Source organism: Crinia signifera, chromosome 2 (assembly GCF_055691185.1).
Source record: "Crinia signifera chromosome 2, ASM5569118v1, whole genome shotgun sequence".
Taxonomy (NCBI): Eukaryota; Metazoa; Chordata; class Amphibia; order Anura; family Myobatrachidae; genus Crinia; species Crinia signifera.
In genome coordinates this window covers 67,135,250-67,160,440 of record NC_139218.1, presented here as the reverse complement: position 1 = coordinate 67,160,440, position 25,191 = coordinate 67,135,250, and the positions used below count along the sequence as shown (strand labels likewise).

Genomic DNA, 25,191 nt, shown 5'->3' with positions numbered 1-25,191 from the left:
TACAAATGTCCACTAAGAGCCATCTGTGAGGTTCATGGGTTTATTCCAGGCTTGCCTACCCTCCCAGAATCCCCGGGAGGCTCCCGAAAATAGGGTCCCCCTCCCGACCCCCCGGAAAGGTTGGCAATCCTCCCGCTTTTGTCAGGCAGCCCCGCACCCCCTGACATGCCGCACTAATTACCGGTTTTCATGGGTCCGCGGCAAGGGGTGGGACTAAAATGAGGCAAATCTCGCCATTTCGCGTCATTTTAGCCCCGCCCCCTACCCTAATTGCGGCATTTGTATGGATTGGGGGCGAGGCTTTGAGTCATCAACCCCTGACCTGAAGATCTGGCTGTCCTCTCTGGGCTTCTCCCGGAGAGGCAATTTTAAAAGTCGGCAATTATGGTTTATTCAGGTTGAATGCTGTGTAATGGTGCTTGGTCATTGATTGGAAAACCTGGCAGTAATAGATACTACATGGCCCAGGATGGTTTTATGAGTGCACTGCTGGCAGCAGTAGCAGTAGGTATAAATTTATATCAGTCTTAATCTAATCTAGTGATTCTCCATCCTTATTCACATGGGTACCTAACCTGACATCCCATTTCTGTTGTTTGTACCCTAACATTTGCAAAGCCAAACATCTTTAATGAATACAAATGCTTTTAGATGAAATGTTTAGATTGTGGCGCAACGTAACATAAACAAATGTGCTATAAGTAAGATTTTTATATAAAATTTTGATCTTAAGCCCCATAGACACGGGGTCATAGGCAAATGTAGCGGGGGTTTCTGAGTGACCGGAAACCCCCCTCCTCTTGGAAAGTGCCTTATATTATGACAACAATAGCACTGGTATATAATAGGATCAATAGAGCTGCCACCACATCATGCAGTGTAAGGGACAGAGCAGAGCTGCTGCACATCCCCAGTGTACCAGCTTCTTCTACCACATTTACTGTATGTGTGGATCTGAGCCCTCAAACCTCACAAGGGACCAGGGAGCAGCTGTCAGGAGGAAGAGACAGGAGCCTTACCATGAAGTGGGAGATTGTTATCTTAGAAAATTCAGTACTGTTTCTGTTATGTTTGTGTATTTATTTATGATATGTTTAACCTTTACCTGACCACTTATTGAAATGTTTGAAAGAGGCTATACTCTAGACCATCTGTACTGTTAAATATTAATACTGTATTCCATACAGTATCCAGTGTATAAAAAGACAATTTTCGGGGCGGTCAACGCTCCACCAGACTCCCGTACTTACTCCAATGTGCTGCAGAGTGGGAGATTTTGGATTACATTTGGAAACCCCCCTCAAATCCTGAGTTTGCCACTGGGGGGTGACTTGTGCTGCTGAGTGATCTAATTAGCACAGATTGCTCAGCATGCATCACTGGCTAGACCACCCATACACACACAGCAATGTTTGCTGATCGATCTGTGCTAACCAGCGCTTTCTTTAGCACATGCAGGTGATCTGTCTAGATCTTGACTGCATGTGCTCTGAACTGGCAATGGCAGGAAGAGTGGTGAATTCCCCACAGTGGCAGCTGGACGGGAGACTTGCCCACTCTTTCAAGGGACTGGGAGCCTCCCAGCCATTCCAGGAGAGTTGGCAAGTATGCTCTGACCCATCATTACAGATTTATTTTCCCATTACCTCTGGTGATACTCATAGAAACACAAAGGAGCACATGTATTAAGCTTTAAAAAGAGAGAAACGCAAGGGTGATAGTGATAAACATCCAATCAATCAGCTCCTTGTTGTCATGTTATAGGCTGTGTTTGAAAAATTACAACTGATTGGCTGGACTTTTATCACTCTACCACCCTCAACCTTTTCCTTTTTAAGGCTTAAGCTGTGTACACACAATGCAATATATTGCTCAGTGTCCTGTTTTCATCAGCGACCAGAGATGGTCGCTGATGAAAAGGAGCCTCTGCCGGGGGAGCCGCAGGAGGAAATAGCTGGTCGGACTGAGACCTGTGACTGAACACGGGAGCACGCACCCCGCGATTTATTGCCCACAACACATTCAAATCACTGACTAAATTGCCAGCGATATGTGCTAAAATTGCACCGTGTGTACACAGCTCTAGTACTTTTGTCCCAGAATTTGGTAGCAGGTCAGAACCACTTGGCCCATCTAGTCTGCCCTGAACACATGTACATGAATACGTTATAGCCCAATACCTATACACACTAAGCAATATTATAAACAATGTTGAGCATTTTTGCTCTTCCGAGCGCTCTTAATTATAATATCGCTAAGTGTATACGCTAAATATCGTTAACTCCTTTTGTTTATTTTATTTATATCTACTTTTTGCCATTTTAAACCATCTCATTAGGCAAAACAACTAAAAATCTCTCTGGATCAAATCTTCCTGATGATGGGAGGACATGACTTAAAAGCACAGAAGCAAGCCCGAAAGATCTGCCAGCAAAATGTTCAGGGGAAAGCATGCACACTAGACTAATTACTCATATACTGTAAAGCAGGGGTGTCAAACACAAGGCCCGCGGGCCAAATCCGGGTCACTTGCTCCAGGTCACTTACTGCTGAGTGTGTACTGCACAGTGACCGGGAGCACGCTGCCCCCACTCCTTTATAGATAGTGCGAGGAGCGCTACTCACAGGAGGGAGGGGGAAATGCGCCTGTGTGAGAGCGCAGCTGTGTCCTTGGTGGTGGAGCAGCTCAGACTGGAGTGGATGCATCAGAGCGGGTAAGTGTCAAACTCTCTGCCTATGTGTGTGTGTGTGTGCACTGGCACATTGCAGCCCATCATTAATTACTGTGTCCCATGATAATAAGCAGGACATATGCCCTTAGACTGAGTGCTGCCCCCCTGTGCAGGCAGCGTGTGCCCTAATGCACTGCAGTTCACAGCAATAGCAGGAGGGAAATGCTACTGCTGAGTATACAATAATTGAATGCAGTGACAATAATTTATGATAATAAAGAGTGGACACATAGTCCTACAGATACAACCGGCCCTTTGAGGGTGACCAAACTGCTGATGCGGCCCCTGATGAATTTGAGTTTGACACCCCTGCTGTAAAGTGTTTCCTGACCATAAAGTAAATGAGTTAAGGACCATACACACTAGAAGATTAACAATCTGGCTGGTTGGAATGAAAATCTGAAAATTTTTGGGAACAAATGACAATTAACCATTTTCTCGTAAACATGGAAAACAGAAAAAGAATTGGTCCTACAGACAAATTGGTTAAATCAATTTATCCAGATGACTGCTGTTGTCCATTTTCCAGCGTTTGGGGGCAAACGGTTGATTGTAATTTGTTCCCAGAAATTTCCAGATTTTCATTCCACCCAGCCAGATTGGAAAGATAATATTCTAGTGTGAATGGGTCTTAACATCTACTTTCAATTATAGACACATTTCATGCCCTATTTATCATAATACACAATTGTAATGCAGATGTGATAAGATTTTTTTTTTTTTGCCTAAATACACAGCATACACATTTTTGTGGTAATTTTTGCAAAAATACATCTTCCGGAACACAAGCTCCGATGACAGCCAGTCCCAGTGAAGACTGGAAGCAGAGTGATAGCTTAATCTCTACTTCCAGGTTCAGCAACTACGGCCTGCAAATATTTCAATGGGGGCTAATTGTGAGGGATTTTCCAAATCCTTTACTGTGGGAAAAATAAATAGCCCGTGAACTATTCTGGGCTCTCACCATCTTCAGAAGGCATCAGTGGATATATGGATTCCAGAGCATGGTAAATCTGACCACTAAGCAGGCCCCATAGAGACCTACTGGATGTGGGCTGCTTAGCAGTCAGAAATGGACAGAACATGTCGGGTCCCTCCTTAATGTTGAGGATACTTATTCATTAAAATGAATTCAGCCCAAGTTCCTGACGCAATCTATGTCCTTTTAGAAACCACATGAAAAAATCTTGGTCCAGCTTACAAACGGCAAACATACAGAGACATGTCCTTACTAAGGCAGACTGTCTTGTGTGGGAAACTTCTCTGCAGACTTATGACACACAGCCTTTTGCTAAAAACGACTGATACATGATGAGTTCAGGTATCTCTTGTTGTGTCTATACTTTGTGACAGGCGACCCTTGTACAGTATGTACACAAGAAGAGAGACTCTATTAATGACATCAGAGTCAGGCATGAGTAGTGAATCATTGTGCACTCTTAGTGACTGTCTACAGTGAGTCACGAATCAGAAAAGGTGCACACTCACTGCGTTCGTGTCTGTATGACCATGGCTTAGTTTTTCCTTAACCATCTGCTGGTTATTTGAGAAGTCTGTTGACCCTGTGGGGGGCGGGGCAGAGATGTCAGGTGACATGTCAGAATTGCCTAGGGTATTCGTCTGGCTTTAATTGGTGTAATTTACATAGCATTCACATTTGACATCTAAAACCGGCTGTAGCTTATTGTTTAACGCAGTGGTGTGTTAAATGTTTGGCCATCTCATATCACCTTTTCATACATATTTCCTCGATAATAGTTACCATGTTGATCAGCTGGCTTGCTGAAATGAAGAAATTGCTTACAGACAATCATAGCATAAATTGCTAACACAACGTCGTGGCCGTTGGATAATGAAACAAATGCTTACTTGCAATTACCCAGACCTATAACACATGCAGAAATATATGTTGTGTTTCTGAATGATATCATTATAAATAATATTATAATTCTGTTTAGATAGTGCATTGGTTGCAAATTAATCGGACCCTTTGTTGGACATTGCATTGGTAATTCACAGAGGAAACCACCTAAGGGCGTAACTACCATAGGTGCAAGGGGTGCAGCTGCTATGGGGCCCAGAGCTGAAGGTGGCCCATTTTTACTGCCTAAGTAATATGTTTTACATACATATTTCACCATCAGTTGCTAAATAGGGGGCCCTTACAAACTTTTGCTATGGGGCCTATGAATATCTAGTTATGCCCCTGTACCCACCTTAATAGAGTAATGCAGCTGCGCCGTTTAGGATCGTTGGTGTGTTCAATACACTGGAACTGACCTCAAACAGACCGACCACATTTGTAGCTTGCATTAGATTAAAGTTGTTAAGAATGTATGAAATATATTCAAAGAAATTAATTGGTTTAAAGTGGATCTAGACATAAATGGGCATTCAGACAAATCAGTCCAATCTGTTTGATTTACATTTGTACCAGCTGAGGTTGTTAGTTTACTGCCCCCGTAAGTCCACACGGTTATGATCCATATTTGGTTGGTGGGGAGGGGCGCAAATATAGGCGGTTTTGCTAAGGCAAGAGTTGGGTATAGGTTTTACAGAGTGAGGGGTGTTGGGCATTTTTAATTTGGAGGGGGGTGGTTAGGGATCTAAGTATGCCTAGGTTGGGGTTAGGTTATACAGAGAGGTTTTTTTTTCTTTAGGTAGGTTTCCTTTGGGAATTTCTTGGTATTTGGATACATTATAATTCTATATTCATCTATATGGATATTATTGCGATATATCATTTGTTCATGAAGGTATGGTTGTGTACCTGAAGTGACACATACATTTTTGCTAATCTATTCCTTCTTTAATTTTAACTCGGTTAAACTGAATGGCCATCGTGTATTTCTAGTATTTTTGTCTTGTGCACAAGGTATTATATTTTGCCAGTAGCTTCGTCATGTATCTTTATTCTGTATGCAAATGATATACATTATTTTACCTTTCCATCCTATAATTAGTTTGTCTGGAAATGTTTACATAGATGCGTTGGACACTGTGGGTGAAATTTAATAGGATAAGAGAATGGTAAGAAACCTCCCGTTTTTTTAAAGCGGCAATCATTTACACTGCAAAGCCAGTTTGATTTTGAATGTCTGCCGCTTTAAAAAAACTGGAGATTTCTTACCAAATCTCTCACTTTGTGTATAGGTGAATATTCACTCTTATATCCAAGAATACAGTGGCCGGCTTTTGTATCACAGATTCAGGCATACATTCACCGATAACCGATTTGTACAGATAACAGATTTGTACCACTACAGTAGATGGTCAATTTGTTGTAAATGCACTGTCACTGTTGTGGGTACAGGCATCCTGTTTCAACTCTGCAAATGTGTATTTCCGTTGTTTGGTTAATTTGCTAATTGTAATACTTACTGTGTGTGTGTGCCTTCACAATTGCATTTGGACATCCTATCTCAGCTCATTAAGCAGTGTTTCCTTCATTATGCTTGTAATTGTTGGGTTAATTAGAAACATGCAGAGGGTATGAGTTTCCTGTTCAGGTTTGCTCTTCATACGGGGTGTCCATGGAGTGAATCTTCTGCTAGATGGAACTTTTAAGTCTATTAGAACATCCAGCTTTGAAAAATCAGGTCAGGATTAGTAGTAATTCAGTGTACAGGACCAAGGTTCTAGCATTCATCCCTGTTTCTATTCCTGTTTAGTTCTGGACCCATTGGCCCTACACATGTAGCGATATACAGGCATTTCCTTACTTAATTTACGTACATCGCTCAGAAAATGCCCCTACACCGCTATGTGTGTGTAGGGGCCATATCGATGTGTGGCCCCGCGTGTCGCTATCTCCCGGCGATTATTAACCAGCACTTTGGTTATTATTTATTTATGTATTTATTTATTTAACCGTTTTTTTATATAGCGCACACACATATTCCGCAGCGCTTTACAGAGAATATTTGAACATTCACATCAGTCCCTGCCCCAGTGGAGCTTACAATCTATATTCCCTACCACATGTACACCCAAACATTTTCGTTCTAGGGTTAATTTTGTTGGGAGCCAATTAACCTACCAGTATATTTTTAGAATGTGGGAGGATCCGGAATACCCACGCAAGCAAGGAAAGAATATACAAACTCCGCACCGTATAACCAATTACTTGGTCCCTAAAGGGCCAAGCTGTGACTGGAGTTTTGTGTGTTAGGTATCGCCATGAGTCTGTATCTTGTGGCTGTGATATTTGGATTTTTCCCTGTTGTACTGGAGTAAAAACCTTTATTTTACTCCGAACATTTTTGTATTTACGTTTGGATTTGGATTTACGTTTCTTTATTTATTGAAGCAAACCCCCATTTTTAAATTGATAATTATGACACTGAGTGGAAGTATCCTCTTTAGTAGTAGTAGTAGCAGCAGACTAATATGCTGGTATGGAGAGTTATTTTAGTCTAAATAAAATAGATTTGGTTAATGACTAAAAGATCTAAAAGCAATTGTACCATACAGATTGAGTCTCTCAGCTAAAAATTTGAAATCCCAAATTTTGTAAGAACCACTGAGAAAGTGACACCTTTGCTTTCTTATGAGTATTGTCAATTTGAGGCTAAGAAAATGTGAATATATTATTACGTTGTTATATTACCATTTTTTTATATAGCAAATATAAATTTCAGAACCCACTCAGAGGCTAAATGTATTAAAAGGGACAAGGCGTGCAATTGGCTTACTGGGAAATAAAAGGGCATGGTCTCACAAGGAAGGGGGAGGCAGGGGTGACAGGGCGATAGTGGGTGACTGGGGAGGCAGGGGTGACAGGGATATAGTGGGTTAAAAGGGAGGCAGGGGTGACAGGGATATAGTGGGTGACTGGGGAGGCAGGGATGACAGGGAGATAGTGGGTGGCAGGGGTGACAGGGAGATAGTGGGTGTACCACAATACACTAATGTCACACAAGTCAGTTCAGTAAAAATATCAAAGGAATAAGGGGCAGATTTATTAAGCATGGAGAAGAGATAAACTGGAGATAAAGCGGAGAAAAGGTAAAAGGAGATTGTTCTGACTCAATAACCAGGCTGTAAATGTAAGGCCTTTAAGACAGTTCATCTGTGTATGTCCATAGTGAACCAGTACTTACATCAGGAGACTTTGTCAGACAGTGTCAACTCAACTGAAGAGGCATGTGTGAAGAATCCAGATGAGGGTTTATTTCAAGCTGATATTCTTGTAATAATGCACAAAAACAGTAGGTGAAAAGATAATAATTTGCCAGAGCTCAACAGGAATCAACTGAAGGTTAAGATGGCAGACATACAATGAGATAGAGATGGGAAGAAGGCAGGGCTAATGACATCAGAGCCCTACAGGAACAAGGAAGGACAATTTTCACAAGAATGCAAAGCTTTGCAATAATAACATGACAGTTACTGAACAGCATATAAAGACACATACTTCGTGGGACATGACACTCCCCGTCTGAAATCTTTAGATTTCACGATAATTCAAACATAATAAAGTCATTTGGTGAAGTGCAGAATTGATCTTGAGACCTGTAAACAAAGAGAACCTGCAACAATAACAGATAATTATAAGAAAACATTTAGTCTAAATCTTGTGACTGAAGTCCCAAGTGTCAAACCCATCTTCGGATTGGGGAAGTCGCAACTTGCAAACACTTCCACCAACCCACACTGTAATCCAAATAATTAGGTGTCGATGGTATGATAGCTGGAAGTTTGTAGTAAATTTCTCCCTATGATTAGCTGAATCTAGTAGCCAAGTTCGTCTTTATGTGACATCTTCCTTTGGGAGAAGAAGCACTAATTCCCTAATTGGACGGAAGAAAACTCGGACAGAACCTCCTTTGGTCACTTTGACTTCCACTTTACGAGTCTTTCCATCGTCGCTTGGGATAACCTTGGTGATAAGTCCCATTGGCCAGTCATTGCGATGGGCCTCTTTGTCCTTTAAGAGAACGAGGTCACCGATCTGGAGGTTGGGTTTTGACATCTGCCATTTATGACGACTTTGAAGCATGTGTAGATACTCTGTCTTCCAGGGATACCAAAACACATTGGACAAGTGTTGAACCTGTTTCCACTGGCGCCTGTAGATGTCATTGTGGTCTAAGATTTCAGAAGGAATTAAAGCAGCTCCAGTCTTATTGGATTTTGCTATACGACCGTCCACTCTTAGCAATTTGTGACAATCCATTCCTGGGTTCAGTTCAAAGAGTGCACTGTTCTCGGATAGGGTGGCTCCCTTTGTTATCTTATCAATTTCTTGGCAGTATACTTCTTGTTGTACACACTGAATGAGAAACTCCTCTGCATGTTCAAGGTCTGCAACTGTTTGTTGTAGATTGTTTGGTAGTTTCACTCTTGGCAGGCGGAAGGGTAAAGGTGTTACCCAGCTGTTGGAATCATCTTGAGTGAAATCTTTGTCCATTATCTTGAGAAATTCTTTGTCTTCTCTTGCATATGCTAACTTGTTATCCTCACTTGTTGAATTGAAAACTGTAAGTCCAAGACTGTCACCCCGAGACAGGACTATGTTCGTATTATTGTGATGGTCATGCTGTAATTTACTGCTACCCAGCTTCTCTTTCGCCCAGTAATGATGTGGGCATGGCTGAAAGTAAGTGCTGCGACCATTTGGCAAGAGGTTTGTCTTAAATGAGGAAATCTTGGTAGGCGGCTTCATTTTGTCCATACAGACATTGCCTATGATAACCCAACCTAGATCAAGGCGTTGGGCAAACGGAGCATTATTTGGTCCATTTATATGTTGACGCACCTTATGTACTTGGAGAATGTCTCTACCGAGTAGAAGTAAGATCTTTGCATTCTCGTCGAGGTTTGGTATTTCATTGGATATAGGCCTTAGGTGAATGTGATGAAGAGCGACCTCTGGTGTGGGAATCTCTTCTCTGTTGGATGGTATCTGGTTACACTCGACAAGTGTGGGTAAGGGTATCTCAAGATTGTCTTTGAGAGATGCTACAACCAGTCCACTGGCTCTTCTTCCAGATTCCTCCGTAATTCCACTACAGGTACCCAAAGTGTAAGGATAAATATCTCCTTCTAATTTTAACAGATCAAAGAGTTCTGGACTTGCGAGTGACTGATTGCTCTGGTCATCCAAGATGGTGTAAACCTTTAGAGTCTTCTCTGGCTGTCCCTTGGGGTATACATTGACTAGACATATCTTTGCACAAGATTTGTCACAAAGACCTTCCCCACAAACTTTAGTGCATGAAGAAGATATAGTAGCGGGACCTGCCGTTTGATCTGTAATCTCCCCGCCATGCCTTGGCATAGGAGGGAGATGTGCGGGTGGTGTAGGATTAAGTTGAGATGGGTGAAGTGCCTGCACGTGGTCGTCACAGTCACATTCTGTGCATTTAATAGCAGTTTTACAGTCCTTAGCAAAATGTTCAGTGGAAGCACAACATCTGTAACATACCCCAAACTTCTTTAGAAGTTCCAGGCGTTCCTGGAGTGGTTTCTTTCTGAAGCCAATGCATTTCTTGAGGGGGTGTGGCTTCTTATGTATGGGACACAGACGATTAGGGTTTTCGATCACGTCACCTTGGTTGCTCTGGTCAGGAGCTGATGTTGGTGTGGAAAGGATTTCTGTCTTATTCACTGACACTGACGCCCTATGGTTCTTGTAGCTAGAACGTGGGCTATCATACTTGGGGGAAAGTGAACCAGGATGATTTGGCTCACTATAGAAGAAGCTTGGGTCATTCTTGGATTCTGCAATGTTCTTGACAAACTCGCAGAAGTAGGAAAATGGGGGAAAGGAGACTTGATTTTCCCTTTTGTATCTTGACCCAAGTGTAGTCCACCTTTCTTGAATACCGTATGGCAGCTTGGAAACTATTGGGTTTACCCCATGAGCTGTGTCCAAGTAACTGAGGCCAGGTAAGTGAGTATCAGCCTTGGCCAGCAGGAGTTCAAAGAGTAGGTCACTGAGCTCTTGAAATTTCTCATTGTCCTTGCCGGATATTTTTGGGAAATTCTGCAGCCGTTTGAACAAAGCATTCTCTATGGCTTCAGGACTTCCAAAGCTCCTTTCTAGCCTTTCCCAGGCAGCAATGAGGCCTGCCGCAGGATTAGCGATGTGGACGGATCTGAGTCGCTTGACACGCTCTGTGGACTGTGGGCCAAGCCATGTGACCAGTAGATCTAGTTCTTCAGCAGCAGTAATGCCAAGGTCACTAATTGCGGTCCTGAAGGCACATTTCCAACCTCTGTAGTTCTCAGGCTGATCATCAAACTTAGTGAGGCCAGTCTTAATAAGTTCACGGCGAACCATGTATCTTGCGAAGTCTGACATGTCTGTTTTCTCTGACTTTGGGCAAGAAAATGCTGGCTGCTGAGTTTGGTTGTTCGTATTGTTTATAGTGTTCTGGGTAAGAGACATAGGGAGATATGGGGGTGCAAAGGCATTTAGCCTAGGAGCTGGTTTAAAGTCCATAGGTCTTGCTGCATATGAAACTGTGTGGTTACCAGGGATCTGGTGACTTACTGGCATATTGGTTTGCGACCATACATTTGTATATGGAGCTTCTTGCGGCATTGGACCTTGGTGCACTGTGGTGTGTGTATTGTACTGACCTTGGACATGGTTTGTTGAAAAATGATCAGAGTCCCTTTGTTGTGCCCTGTTAGGAATGTTTTCAGCAATCAGGGGTTCACTGTTCTGGCTTAAGACGTAGTCTCTAGTGCGCTTAACAGGATCCTCTGCATCCACTTGACTTAAATTGATGCTGTCTCTTTCACTTATACTGGCAGCTTGTTCTAAAATCTTTAAACGTGCCATTGCTGTGGCATGTTCACATTGTTTCTCCAGAGCTTCTATTTCCGCCTTTTCCCGCGCTGCTCTGGCTTCCATTTCAGCTTGCATTTCAGCCCTTTTTTTTGCAAAGTCGGCTTGTATTTTAGCAGTTTCAACTTCTGTACGTGCCTTTAAAAGTTGTTCACTAAGCATGGAATATTTTGAACTTCGTGACTTAGATGATCGCTTTGAATGCCTGGTGGACACAGAAATGCGTGATGATGTTTCCAATAATTGTGCGATTCTGGCTGCTGTCTTACACTTAATTTCACATACTAAACTATCTCGATCCAAATTGAGATGTTTGAAGCCTTGCAATTCCTTTAATGCGTCGTGAGTATTAAGCGTTTTCAAAACATGTACATATTCTTGACATTTCTCTGTGTAAAGTTCATATACTGAACAAAGCTGACCTAGGGCTCCCTCTAGTGGTGAGACATCACAATCATGCTGAGAGATGGTGGACATGTGACTTTGTAGTTTTTGCCATAAGTTTAGGATATGGGCAGAAAGTTCATGTTTCCTACCTTCAAGATTCTCTTTAACCTTCAATGTAGGTTTAACAGGGCGTTTAGACTGTAAGTTGAGATCCATAACTTCTTCTTGTTGTGATTGTAGATAGTGTTCATCTTGAACAGGCTGCACAGTGTTCCCTTCAGCCATGATAGAATTTAGCTAAATAACACTGGAGTAAGTTTGTACAGTAGCTTGCTAGAAGAATCTGTGTGATGTAGCTGTCTGTGTGGCTGCAAAACACTGATGATTTCTCCTCACACTGCAGGCAAACTAGTTACTTTCTTTGTATCTGCAGAAGCTGCAGCTGGCTTGCTGGTATATCTGGCAGTTTATAAACTATCTTTTCACTATTCTGACTCAATAACCAGGCTGTAAATGTAAGGCCTTTAAGACAGTTCATCTGTGTATGTCCATAGTGAACCAGTACTTACATCAGGAGACTTTGTCAGACAGTGTCAACTCAACTGAAGAGGCATGTGTGAAGAATCCAGATGAGGGTTTATTTCAAGCTGATATTCTTGTAATAATGCACAAAAACAGTAGGTGAAAAGATAATAATTTGCCAGAGCTCAACAGGAATCAACTGAAGGTTAAGATGGCAGACATACAATGAGATAGAGATGGGAAGAAGGCAGGGCTAATGACATCAGAGCCCTACAGGAACAAGGAAGGACAATTTTCACAAGAATGCAAAGCTTTGCAATAATAACATGACAGTTACTGAACAGCATATAAAGACACATACTTCGTGGGACATGACAGAGATAATGCACCAGCCAATCAGCTGTGTTTGAAAAAGACAGTTGGCAGCTGATTGACTGGTGTTTTATCTCCTTTTACCTTTTCTCCGCTTTATCTCCAGTTTATCTCTTCTCCAAGCTTAATAAATCTGCCCCTAAGTGAGATAACGGAAGTATTTTTTAGATCATCTAGATCAGGCATATCCAACGTTGGCCCTCCAGATGTTGTGAAACTACACATCCCAGCATGCTTTGCCACAGTTTTGCTATTAGAGAATGCTAAAACTATTGCAAAGCATGCTGGGATGTGTAGTTTCAAAACATCTGGAGGGCCAACGTTGGACATGCCTGGCTTAAACTATTGCAAAGCATGCTGGTATGTGTAGTTTCAAAACATCTGGAGGGCCAACATTGGACATGCCTGATCTAGATGATATTATTTATTTGTACATTATTATTTATTTGCACATTATCTGAACACACGACAAGCAGATTTAATAATGAATGCCATTTCCCGATTCTTGGCAAACACATGGACAATTTAATCTCAAGGTTTAATTGCTCCCTGCAGCTGCTTATCCTTCAAAAAAAATAGCTCAACCATGTACTATTAGAGAAAACTTTGAAAACATATATTGGAGGTGTATCACAGCGCTGGGCTTAATGTGTGAAATGTCTATGGGTTTCGAAAAGACTTTGTGTTCAAGTCCAGTGAATTCATTTAGAATGTCCATGGTCCAGCTGGATTCCAATTAAACTGTTTTCCCTTTTAAAGGTTCGCAGAAGCCTTTTATTATGTCCACAAAAAAAGTTATAAAACAAGAATATTTTTTTAAATGTCATATTTGCAGACCAAGAGGTTGTCTGAGCTCACCGGTCCTTTGGGGTAACTTTTTATGCCGCTACTAAATATCCAGAAGGGGAAGAGGTTATTCCATGGCCCAAGCAAAATACTTAACCAACTATAAAGTAACTAATTTTAAGCAAGAGGGTGGTACAACGAAGGTTGGAAGGTCCGCACAAGCATTCCGTCAACAATGGCAAGGTCAACCATCAAAAGGTCTGAGTTTTTCATCTCCCCCCTCCCCCCAAATGTTGACACCGTGCATAATGCTTGCTGGGCTTGCCAAGCCTTGGGCACTAATTTATTCTACCACCACAACGTAGTGGATGGTAGGGCATGAAATACCGCCTGTCAGCACATTGCTCAAAAAACAGGATAAACTTATGTCAACCTTTTGACTGTCAACCTAATGCTTGTGTCGACCAAACGCATGCCAACCTAAATAGGGTGGACCTAGTGAACTTATCCCGGTGGGGCAGATTTAACATGTCCAGAGAAGTAAGGTGCGTACCCACGGTAAGATATAGTGCAAAATCTAGCACACTAGCTAGTTTGGAATAGCATGCTAGATAGTGCACTATATCTTACCGTGGGTACGCACTATCCGACGTACGATGCGCGCTCCCGCCGGTCGCCTGGGAGGGAGCTGCTCGGGTGAGCATGCAACTCATTCTGGCTAGAAAGCATAAGATAGTATAGTGTAGTACAGCTGTGACGCCATATCGTATATGATATCTTATGCACATTGTACGTTATTTTAAGCACAAATCTTATGCTTTTGACCATTGGGACTTTCCTGGGAAATCATATACAATATCATACGGAACATAAATCGTACCGTGGGTACGCACCTTTAGTTTTGATTCTCTGCACATGTTACATCTACCCCACCTGCAGGGCAGCACGGTTTTGCCCAATTGATCGAGCTTTTGATTTTGCGAATAACTCTGAATGAAGGCCTAAGTGATTTGGCTCCCGTGACGTTCATCATCATCATATCAATTTGTAGTGCTTTAAAAGCATCTTGTACACCTAAGTGCCTCCCAGAAACTATTAATAAGTAAATTGCTAGACCACACTTAGAAAGTACATCGTATGCATTGAATAACAGCTGTGTTCACAATACAAGGCCAGGTATAGTGCACCTTAAGGTCAGCACATAGCTGCCAGTCGCTGGTTTAATCAATACATGCATGTCATCAGCTGGTCATTTACCTAAAAGTAATTTTCCCTCCGTCTCATGAACTTGAATGTCCCTATTGTACAGTACAGGCCTAAAGGGAGATGAAGGAGAGCCTGCTAGCGGTATATGAAAGATCGCTACCTGCTGACTCATGACCGCTGTTCAGCTGAATTGCACTTGGGCATGCATAACATTTTCAGTTCAGTATCTGCTGAGCATCCCTTTGATGTCTCTCCGGATGGGGAACTCTTGGCCATTTGCTCTATCTGGACCAGCACTGGAGAGTACAGATGAAATGTGAGAGGTTAATGTTATTCAGCTTTGTTCCTACGCGCAATTACATCAGCGAGACAGGATTTCAGAATTTTTCTTTTATAATTAAAAAAAAAAATGACATGGTCTCAAACTCAAAATATTTGCTTTCAACAAACAAGTGGTCTGTGCCATTTCACCTTTTGGATGGTATCCAATTACTCGTGATTGGTGATCGTGGATAATTCACTTGTGGTTGCTATCCAATTAGCCCTTATAAGCCTGGGTATATGGCAACTTATCAGGGATTTTGTTGTGCCTGCCTAAAATCTCCTAATGCAGCCCTGGTTTCAGTGACTGCAGCCAGTGCCGGTGCAAGGCACCGGAGCGCCCCAGGTGGGAGGGGGACGCTCTGGTGCTCACCCGGCCGCTGTACAGGAGAGGGGGGGTGCTGGTGATCGCGGCGCTCCGGGGGGACGACGACGACGCTGCGGTGCTCACCCGCCGCGTCATTACCCTGGGAAGGGGGGGTGGCGGGGGGAATAAGAAGTGCCACTCACCTCTGAGGCTGCGCTGGTTCCTTCTTCTGCGGCTGGTGGGGAGACCAGTCTCTAGTCCCTGCTGCAGCCGCTGACTGCCTAACGCTGCTGCCACGGAGGCACTGTTCCCCGCTGACGCCAATGGTGAGGGGCGGGCGGCAGCTGGGACCAGTGTCTCACCACCAGCGGTAGCAGTGCTAGGCAGCCATCGCCAGCAGCAGGGACCAGGGACGGTTTTTAGAATGGTGCTGGGAAACTAGAGAGAGCTATTCCCAGCACCTGCTGCTGCCACAACTATATTTGATTCAAATGTTGGGCTGAAGAGGCGCCCTCCAGTGGCCGCCGCCCTAGGCAGCTGCCTAAAGCTGCCTAGTGGTAGTACCGGCCCTGACTGCAGCAGCTGAAAACCCAAAGATTTCACTGAACCTGTGTGTTTTCGGGGGGGTCGTCCATATGCTATCTCTCTAATGGGGCATACACACAGAATGAATAAGCGCACAGTGTGACTGGTGATATATTTGTCCACACTACTTATGCCCATTTTAATCTAGCACTTAGAACCTGTGTTTTTGCACGAGACCGGGCATCAACCCAGGATTTCTGTGTGAAAGGAAACTGCTCACGACCATGCTGATGAGACCATCAAATTTGACATCTACTGGTCCTGGGAAATTCTCGGTCCTTAAAGGGGCACACATGGCGATAATAGCCCGTTTTCTAAGTGATCTGTCTAGATCGCTCTGTGTGTATGTCCCATGGCGATGCGTGGCCCCACGCCTCACCCATCGCTTGCTCAGATCTTCACTACATGTAGTTAAGATCTAGTTGAATTGCCAGTGTTCTAACCAGAGAACACCGGTTAGCACAGATCGCCCATAACACATCGCTATGGTACGGGCAATCTAACCGCCAGGAAGCTCATGGGCCATTTAGGCTGGCAAAATTGCTCTGTGAGTTTTTAGTGTGAGAGCAGCATAAGAAAGTATAAGCATTAAGGAATCATTTGGGGATGCGGTCATATGGTCTGCAGCATGATGGTCAACAGTCATTCGGTCGACACAATTAGGTCAACATGGGTCTAGGTCGACGTAGGAAAAGGTCAACATGGTTCTAGGTCGAAATGCCATTAGTTCAACATTGTCTAGGTCGACAGTCAAAAGGTCGACATGGGGTTTTTCACAGTTTTTTTGTGCCGACAGGAGGTATTTCATGCCCTACCATCCACTAGGGCGTGGTGGAAGAATAATATAGTGTGCCGAGCGCAGCGAGGAACTGTGCCCGATGCATTGCGAGCGATGCAAAGTGATGCGGTGCACTTTAAACTGTGTCCATGTCGATTGTGTTGACATTCAGGTCAAAAAGCTGTGAAAAACATCATGTCGACCTTTTGACTGTCGACCTAAACATTGTCGAACTAATGACCTGTCGGACTAACGACCTGAGAACATATAGAATAGGTCACACAATGTGGGCTATTTATGGGTTTGTCATGGTATGACAACTTTTACATATACATCTTTGAATGTTATCAATAGCTACTTTATATTAGACAATTATTTAGATTTAGTGACCCATTATTGCTGCTTTCACATTGCCTAAACGTTTAAGACCCAGCATTTCAAAATGGTATTTTAAATGGGTCTGAGCCACTAAACCCTTCTCACGTTGCAGGTGAAAACCGTTTTAAATAGCAATTAAGTACCATTCACATTCAACCCGTCTAACCCCCAAAGAACACGTTTGAAGCCATAGAAATAGAGCCATTCACACTGCATAAAAACACGGCTCTGAAACGGGTAGGACCCTGCTTTTTAACAGTTTAACAAATACCGGTATTTCTTAAACGATTAAAGCACCCTGGAGCTTTCAGACTGCAGCTCTACCCATTTTAAAAGGCAAAAAAAACGGCAATTTACCGTTTAAGCGCTGCAGTGTGAAAAGTAATGTTGTTTACCTTTTACTTTATTTACAGCTTTGTTCCGTCTATACAAACCTGCAGATATTTTGATTGCCACTGTTTTATGCCAACATGCCATAATTATCTCTTTCCCCTACCAGTTCTGATGAATAAAAAGCGATCAGTTTAAACTGCTTTTTGGTTCCCAAAATCATACTTCCCAATGTTATGGTGCATACACACTGTGTTTTTGCCCAGTGTGTATGCACAGCGATGATGGGGAAAATTGCTGGCCTGAAAATTCACGCCCGTCTAAGCTAATTTCCCAGGCGCAGACAACTTTCCGCCGCTCATCTGATGGGTAATAGCAGTAGATGAGCGGGAATAGCCGGCGATGATGCGGGAGTGCGCATCAATGCTCACCGCTGCCCGTACCCACTGGGGCAGCTTTAGAGCTGAAAGTAACTCGAACAACATAACTGAGCAGCTTTCACCTCAAATCGCCCAGTGTGTATGGGCCTTTAGAAAATAATGCATGCTAGGTCGTTTGGATATTAGTGAGACTGTGTACTGTATGATGCTATTGATTACATATCCGATGTACAAGTTCATAGACCATCGATTATTTCAAATCATTGATGGTTGAAGGCCAGCCCTATTTTAATTTACGGTACTGGTTTCCTAGCACGGCGCCCATGGAATGGCATTGTGTACCTTATTTAGTGGTGTGCGATGCGATGCTTGTACAATTAAATATCGCATGCCAGCAAATGCGATTTTTAATTGTACAAGCACCCATGCCATGAGATGTAATGGGTGCTTACAATTAGATGTAACCCGCAGTATCCACGCCATCCCGAAGCGTGGCGAGCGCAGGCGGTACGCGTCCTCCGACCTTTTCATACCTCCACTATCCACGTCGGCGTGGAATTGATTTTAGATAGTGTGGCGAGCCACCGAGCCCGAAGCGTGGCGAGCGGATACGGAATACATGTAAAGTAATCCGTGTCCCCTCGCGGGGCTCGCTGCGCACGCCACGCTTCGGGCTCGCTGTGCTCGCCACACTATCTAAAATCAACTCCATGCCGACGTGGATAGTGAGGGTATGAAAAGGTCGGAGGACACATACCGCTGCCCCTCGCGGGGCTCGCTGTGCTCGCCACGCTTTGGGATGGCGTGAATACTGGGGGTTACATCTCATTGTAAGGTGCTTACAACATCTCATGGCATGGGTGCTTGTACAATTAAAAATCGCATGCCGCTATATTCTAGGGCGATGCGATGCCATGAAATTTTTAGGAGCCCATACGATGGAAATCGTGGGCGCCGTTTTAGGAAACAAGTACCTTATTTACATTTAAAAGCAATACAACCAAACAGCTAACATTCATGTATTGCATTTGCTGTGGAGTTAAAGATAAGGTATTAGTGCAGATTTCCTGTATTACACCCACTTCTTTTAGCATGTTTTCCTTGCTTTATTTTGTTTGAAGCAAATGACTCATGTAATACCCATGGCTGATTGTGATGTAGCAGATATTTAGATATCAAAAGCTTAATTATGTTTGCAGGGCTTTATTTAAACTTTGGGCAAAATAAGCTTAAACAGGAAATGGCTGGCTGTCTTTCCCAGGGGTTATAAATAGATGAGAAATACTTGGTAGACCCTGATGAAATGGAAAACTTGAACTTTCATATTCTATCCCATGGCTAACAGGCTATAAATAGACTGCTGCTCAGACCTTGGGAAGAGTCACCGTCTTTCTGACTGGTGTAAGAATAGATTTGCAGGCACTTTGTTTTACCTATGGTAAATGTCTGTGGTTTGTATATCGCCATTGTCTTGCTTTACTGCGTGTAGTTTTTGTTTGTACCTTGCAGTCTATGCACAGGTCATTAACATCAACTTTGTAGTGCAACCACCTGCGCAAAGGCCAGTCCTGGCAACATTACCAGAGTTGTAACAGTAGAGGGCGCTGTCATGCCATTTGTGTGCTGCTAATTATTATTCACCTTGAACCTAAAGATATGTGCATATTGTTTGCACAAAGTAAGCCAATGGGAGTAACAAAACAGCACAGCTAGATAATACTGATACATTTGTTGTGTTGGTTTTTATTTATTTATTTATTAACAGTTTCTTATATAGCGCGCACATATCCCGAAGCGCTTTACAGAGTATAGTTGCTCATTCACATCAGTCCCTGCCCCAGTGGAGTTTACAATCTATATTCCTCTACCACATGTACATACACAGACATTCTAGGGTTCATTTTTGTTGGAAGCCAATTGACCTACCAGTATATTTTTGGATTGTGGGAGGAAACCGGAGTACCCGGAGTAAACCCACGCAAACACGGGGAGAATATACAAACTCCGCACAGTTAGAGCCATGGTGGGAATTGAACCCATGACCTCAGTGCTGAGAGGCAGTAATGCTAACCATTACACCGCCCGTGCTGCCCCACATAGGTGTGAATCTGAGTCTGTGTAAAACAGGCTGCAATGAGAGCATCCTCCACTTTTTCTAATGCCAAGTTATGTTGTGCTTATGACATTTCCCGTGTAAGACCAATTCACGTGTGGTTAATGTTGCACACTTGCATCTTTAGTACAGTGATTGGAGTTTACGGACTCCGTCATGCGTATAAGATGCAAAAATGTAAGAAAGGGTGGTACATTACACCTCTCTGAGCAGCTAAGTCACATTGGGTGTATCCCCTGTATGGTGTATAGATGCTAGGTGTATGAACATGTATCTGTACAGATGTCAGGTGATTGTAGATTGTATCTTTGTTCCAGGTTAGGGTCTAATAACATTAATAATGGTTGCACGGTAGAATGTCAAATTGTAAAATATTATGGCTTTCTCTTTCTAGTTGGATCCCCAAGCAGTACAGAGCAAGAACTGGCATGTGGACGTGATAGAGATGAACGGGGTGAGTGTCATAGTCAGCACACTAAAGCTGGGTACACATATGTACAATTTCATTTTTCTTGCGACCGTTTGATCGACCGAATACACGTTCAACCGTCCAAAACATACGACCGATCTGCGCGTACACATATGTACAATTTTACTTGCGACGTCCGATGTACTCCCGTCCAAACAAGAAAAAGATTGTACCACCGTACACACTCTCCCGATCTGGCTATATACTATATAACTATATCTGTCAGGAATGCACACACAACGATTATTTATTTCAAAAGGAATGCACACACAACGAATATTCTTTAACAGCATGGCGCGGAAAGTACGGGGGAGAAGACTTCCTGTTGTTTACATGCTGCGCTGATGGAGGGATGACGCAGCTAGTCAACACCCACATGGGCGTGCTGCTTTTGGGAGGAATGATCGCAGGAACGGGCTGCATATCGATCGAACGTGCGTACACATGTCACTTTTCTTTCGATATGGAGCCGTCCTGTCGGAAGAATATTAAGCAGCAAAGAACCTTCGACCGACCGACCGTGGACCGCCAAAAGCGTTTTTGGCCATTTATCGATCGCAACGAAGGGATCGGGACTGCATACATATATATACAATCGAACGGCCGTTCGTCCGCAGAACGGAAGAACGGCCCGACGATTGTACATATGTGTACCCAGCTTTACTTCATCTATTAGAACAGGGCACTTACTACATCTATTAGAGTAGCGTACACTACAGCCGATCAGTTTTCTTTATATTTTGTATTGCTATTATATTATAAATGCTTTTTTCTGTAGCGGTCATATATTTAGTCACATCAGTGAAGCACGCAGTCTGTATTTACACACACACTACCGTACATTGCGTCACAAGCCAATTCGCTACCTGTGTGTTTTTTTGGAAATTGTGAATGTCCAGCATATTTCATTATCCTTCTCACCTTCATTTAAGTTAATACTAGCCATCCATTATCAATTATTATAATGCACATTAAGAACACTTTATATTTTTTCGCTTTTACAACAAATAAATTAAATTTTCACATTTAATTTGCTTAAATCACATTACTTCCAGGTATGTCCTGGAGCAGATGTTTTAGGTCATTAACCACCATGGTGGTGCCTAAACCATACCTCTCAACATGATCCATTCCAGGAGGGACACAATGTTCTGTTCAAGGACTGCCCTCTTAATGTATGATTGACATCACCTGTTAACAGGTTAATGTACAAGAAAGGTGCTTCACTACAAGTGATGGTAATCCTAAAATAAGAGGAAAGTCCAGGAACAGAGCTTTCTGTCCCTCCTAGAGCGGGTCATGTTGGTATGTATGCCCAAACAGATGCTGTACTAATGTAGGTTTGGCAGTCAGACACCTGAACTGCAGATCAGTGGCCAGCTTATACTAGAAGATAGCCAGTTACCCTTTATGTGAGGTCTGTGACCCTGGATGACAGGAATATAAAATCTGTTCACTTTAAAGTTAAGGTAGTCATAGTAACGTTAATATAAGTTGACATTATGGTTATTGTATAGAGAAATGTATCATTGTATTTCAACAGTTACTTTCAAAATCTGAAACCGGTTAAATATGTCTGGTCACAAGTCACGTCAGGACATAATGCCAAGTTCTGATTTTCTTTACTCCTTTCCCCAACCCATTGTTTTGTTTCCAGATTAAAGTGGAATTCTCCATGAAGTTTAGCAGCCGGGATATGAGCTTGAAAAGAACGCCTTCTAAAAAGCAGACCGGGGTTTTTGGAGTTAAAATCAGCGTGGTAACAAAGTAAGCAGGTCTCCGCTTTCATCCTCTATGGCTAGATATGCACGCATGTCTACTCCGCCTGTCACAAGTTAGCACGGCCTCTTGTATAGCTCGCTAATGAGTATAATTGTGTCTCTGCCAGGAGAGAGAGATCCAAAGTACCATATATAGTCCGTCAGTGCATAGAGGAGGTGGAGAAACGTGGCATTGAGGAGGTTGGCATTTACAGAATATCTGGCGTGGCTACTGACATCCAGGCCTTGAAAGCTGCTTTTGATGCAAGTAAGTTGGAGGTTTCTCCTAAACAACAGCTGAATATAGAAGTTGTTCTGCAATAGCAGGAATGTAAGATGATCACACCTTGTATGGCTTTTGTGGAGGCCCCATGCTCAATGCATATTTTCTCTCCACTAGATAACAAAGACATTCTGATGATGCTCAGTGACATGGACATCAATGCAATCGCTGGGACATTGAAACTCTATTTCCGCGAGCTCCCCGAACCCCTCCTCACAGACAGGCTGTACCTGGCCTTTATGGAAGGAATAGGTATGTCCCCATTTTCATTTATTGTAAGGCTGGAAGAATGGTCAGGTAAACTCATCTATGTCAAAATGCTGGAAATATTGGGCATGCCCAGAGCTGCACACGAGTCCCCTCGTGAGATCATTAGCTGCTGCGTTTGCCTCAGAGATGGGTTCAGTCATACACTTCTCAACCAGGTCATAGTGGGTGTGACTGGATGGCAGTGGAGTGTTCCCATGTGGGATATTTTTGCTGTGGGTCTGGAGATAGCACTGTGGTCAGAGGGAGGAATGTACTTATAAATGCAGCTGATGTCAGACGGATATCATGCACAAACGATTGGACTCCTGCATGTGTGCATTGATGGTGGTGATGGCTGTTTTAACAAGCAGATAACACTTTAAATACAGGAGGACATTCATATTTTCTCCCAAGCAAGATGAGGTCTAGAAGGACTAGGGATGCCAATCCCCGGGCATTTTTTTTAATCCCTGGATTTGGGATTGAAATCCCTAATTTAAAAAAAACTCCCACGCCCTACACCCCAACCAACCACCGCACACATTTACTTACTTGGCCAGTGGAGCGGGCAGTGCGGCTGGGGAGCGGGGTAGGGAGTGCAGGGGTGCTGCACTGATCGGCCAGGCCAGCAGAGCTAGTGGGGTAGGTGGGGAGTGCGCCGCTCTCGCAGCATGACCTTTAGTATCACGTCACACTGTGCAGAGCCGCGCGCCGGGTCGGGCAGTGTTTGAGTGAGTACTCCGATGCTTCCTGGCATTAGACTGTTAGTGTAACTTTTGAATAATATGACAAACCAAACCTTTCTGTGAGCCTACGCTTAATCATACAGCAACCTGTACAGTGTATATATAGGGTTAGCGCTGAGGTCATGGCTGCTATTCTGACCAGGGTTGTCTCTGTGTGGTGTTTGTATGTTTCACTGTGGGTTTTTGTTCCCATATGCCAAACACATAAGGCTAAGTCAACTTGTGCGTGATAGTACAGATCAATACAGATTGTAAGCTCTGGAGTTTAGAGAGACTGGTGTGACTGATTTTCTGTAAAGTCCTGTGCATTAGATGGGTGCAATGTCAAATAATATTAATAAATTAAATCTGCATCTGTCTTCAGTCATGTAGCATTGTCTATTAAGTCTGTCAATACATATATTTATACAAGGAAATATTACCTTATATGATTTAAGATGGTATAGGTTTCCTTTTATATCCCTGATTGTACATACTACTAATAGGTCACTCCCAGAATGGCAAAGGTTTGTGTTTCTCAGCTGATAACCTGTAGGACAGCTGTGTACAAAGACGCATTGTTTGTCTTATCCTTTGGTAGATTGAGCGCTGCCTGGGACTTCTAATCCTCTTGTGTTTCCTTGGTTACAGCTCTGTCTGATCCAGCTGCCAGGGAAAACTGCATGATGCACATTCTGCGCTCCCTGCCTGACCCCAACCTCATGACCTTCCTCTTCCTGCTCCAACACTTGAAAAGGTAACGAGATATTTTATTATGTTGTGTTTGTTTATTGAAAATCAATGAAAGCATCTTCATAAAAAAAAAATCCAATAATAAAATCTGGTTTCCTAATATTCATTTACGTAATCCAGCTTTGAGTATGCATTGAACTCTTAAGCCTAATGTAGAAAACTAACCTGCTAAAGCGTGCCCCCTATCATTGGTGCAGGAAGCACAAAATAAAGATCATACATGCATTTGTATCATTTTGTTTGGATTACTGCAATGCCCTCTACCTTGGTTTACCAGCAAAAGAAGTGCACCGATTGCAGCTGGTACAACACACAGCTGCCAGGCTGTTAACCAACCAGCCCCGTTCTAGCCACATAACTCCCATTCTAATCTCTACCTCCTTCACTGGCTGCCCATAAAATGGCAAATCATTTTCAAGATCAACTTACTGAGTTTCAAAGCCCTACATGACCAAGGTACCTGAAGCAGCTTCTGATTCCATACTGTCCCACCCGAGTACAGCGATCTGGAGATGAAGGACTTTTAGCAGTACCTAGGATCTCCCGTAATTAATTTGGGGGTTGAGCTTTTAGCCATGCAGCTCCACCTTATGGAACTCACTTTCCCGCACAGATCAAGTGGTCCCCACTCTAGAATGCTTCAAAAACGGACTCAAGACTTTCCTGTTTACTCAAGCATTTCCTTAATTCCCTAAAGTATGTTTTATGAAAAGCTTTTGTGTACTTCATTGTTTTTCTACTGTATTACATTCATGCTATCTGTTAAGCGCCTTGAGTCCTATTGGAGAAACAGGGCTATATAAATAATATTATTATTATTAACTCCCAGTCGGCAGAGCTAGCTAAGAAAACAAATCAGTAATATAAGAAATGTTGCAAGCCATGTACCTCATATACTCTGTGGCCACTTCATTAAGTGTGCCTTTGTACCTTATCATTAATGCAAACAGCTAAT

At 43.0% G+C, this 25,191-nt stretch overlaps 1 protein-coding gene across 8 annotated transcripts in view; it reads left to right on the top strand.

The window, feature by feature from the left end:
- ABR (ABR activator of RhoGEF and GTPase) overlaps nucleotides 1-25,191 on the top strand; it is a 381,486-nt gene that overhangs the window by 349,542 nt on the left and 6,753 nt on the right. For all 8 annotated transcript variants that reach the window (XM_083172282.1, XM_083172287.1, XM_083172288.1 and 5 more), the window contains 5 exons: nucleotides 20,392-20,451; nucleotides 22,124-22,233; nucleotides 22,355-22,494; nucleotides 22,627-22,761; nucleotides 24,135-24,240. In XM_083172282.1, the coding sequence (XP_083028408.1) occupies nucleotides 20,392-20,451; nucleotides 22,124-22,233; nucleotides 22,355-22,494; nucleotides 22,627-22,761; nucleotides 24,135-24,240 (551 nt within the window). The remainder of the gene's footprint in view (nucleotides 1-20,391; nucleotides 20,452-22,123; nucleotides 22,234-22,354; nucleotides 22,495-22,626; nucleotides 22,762-24,134; nucleotides 24,241-25,191) is intronic.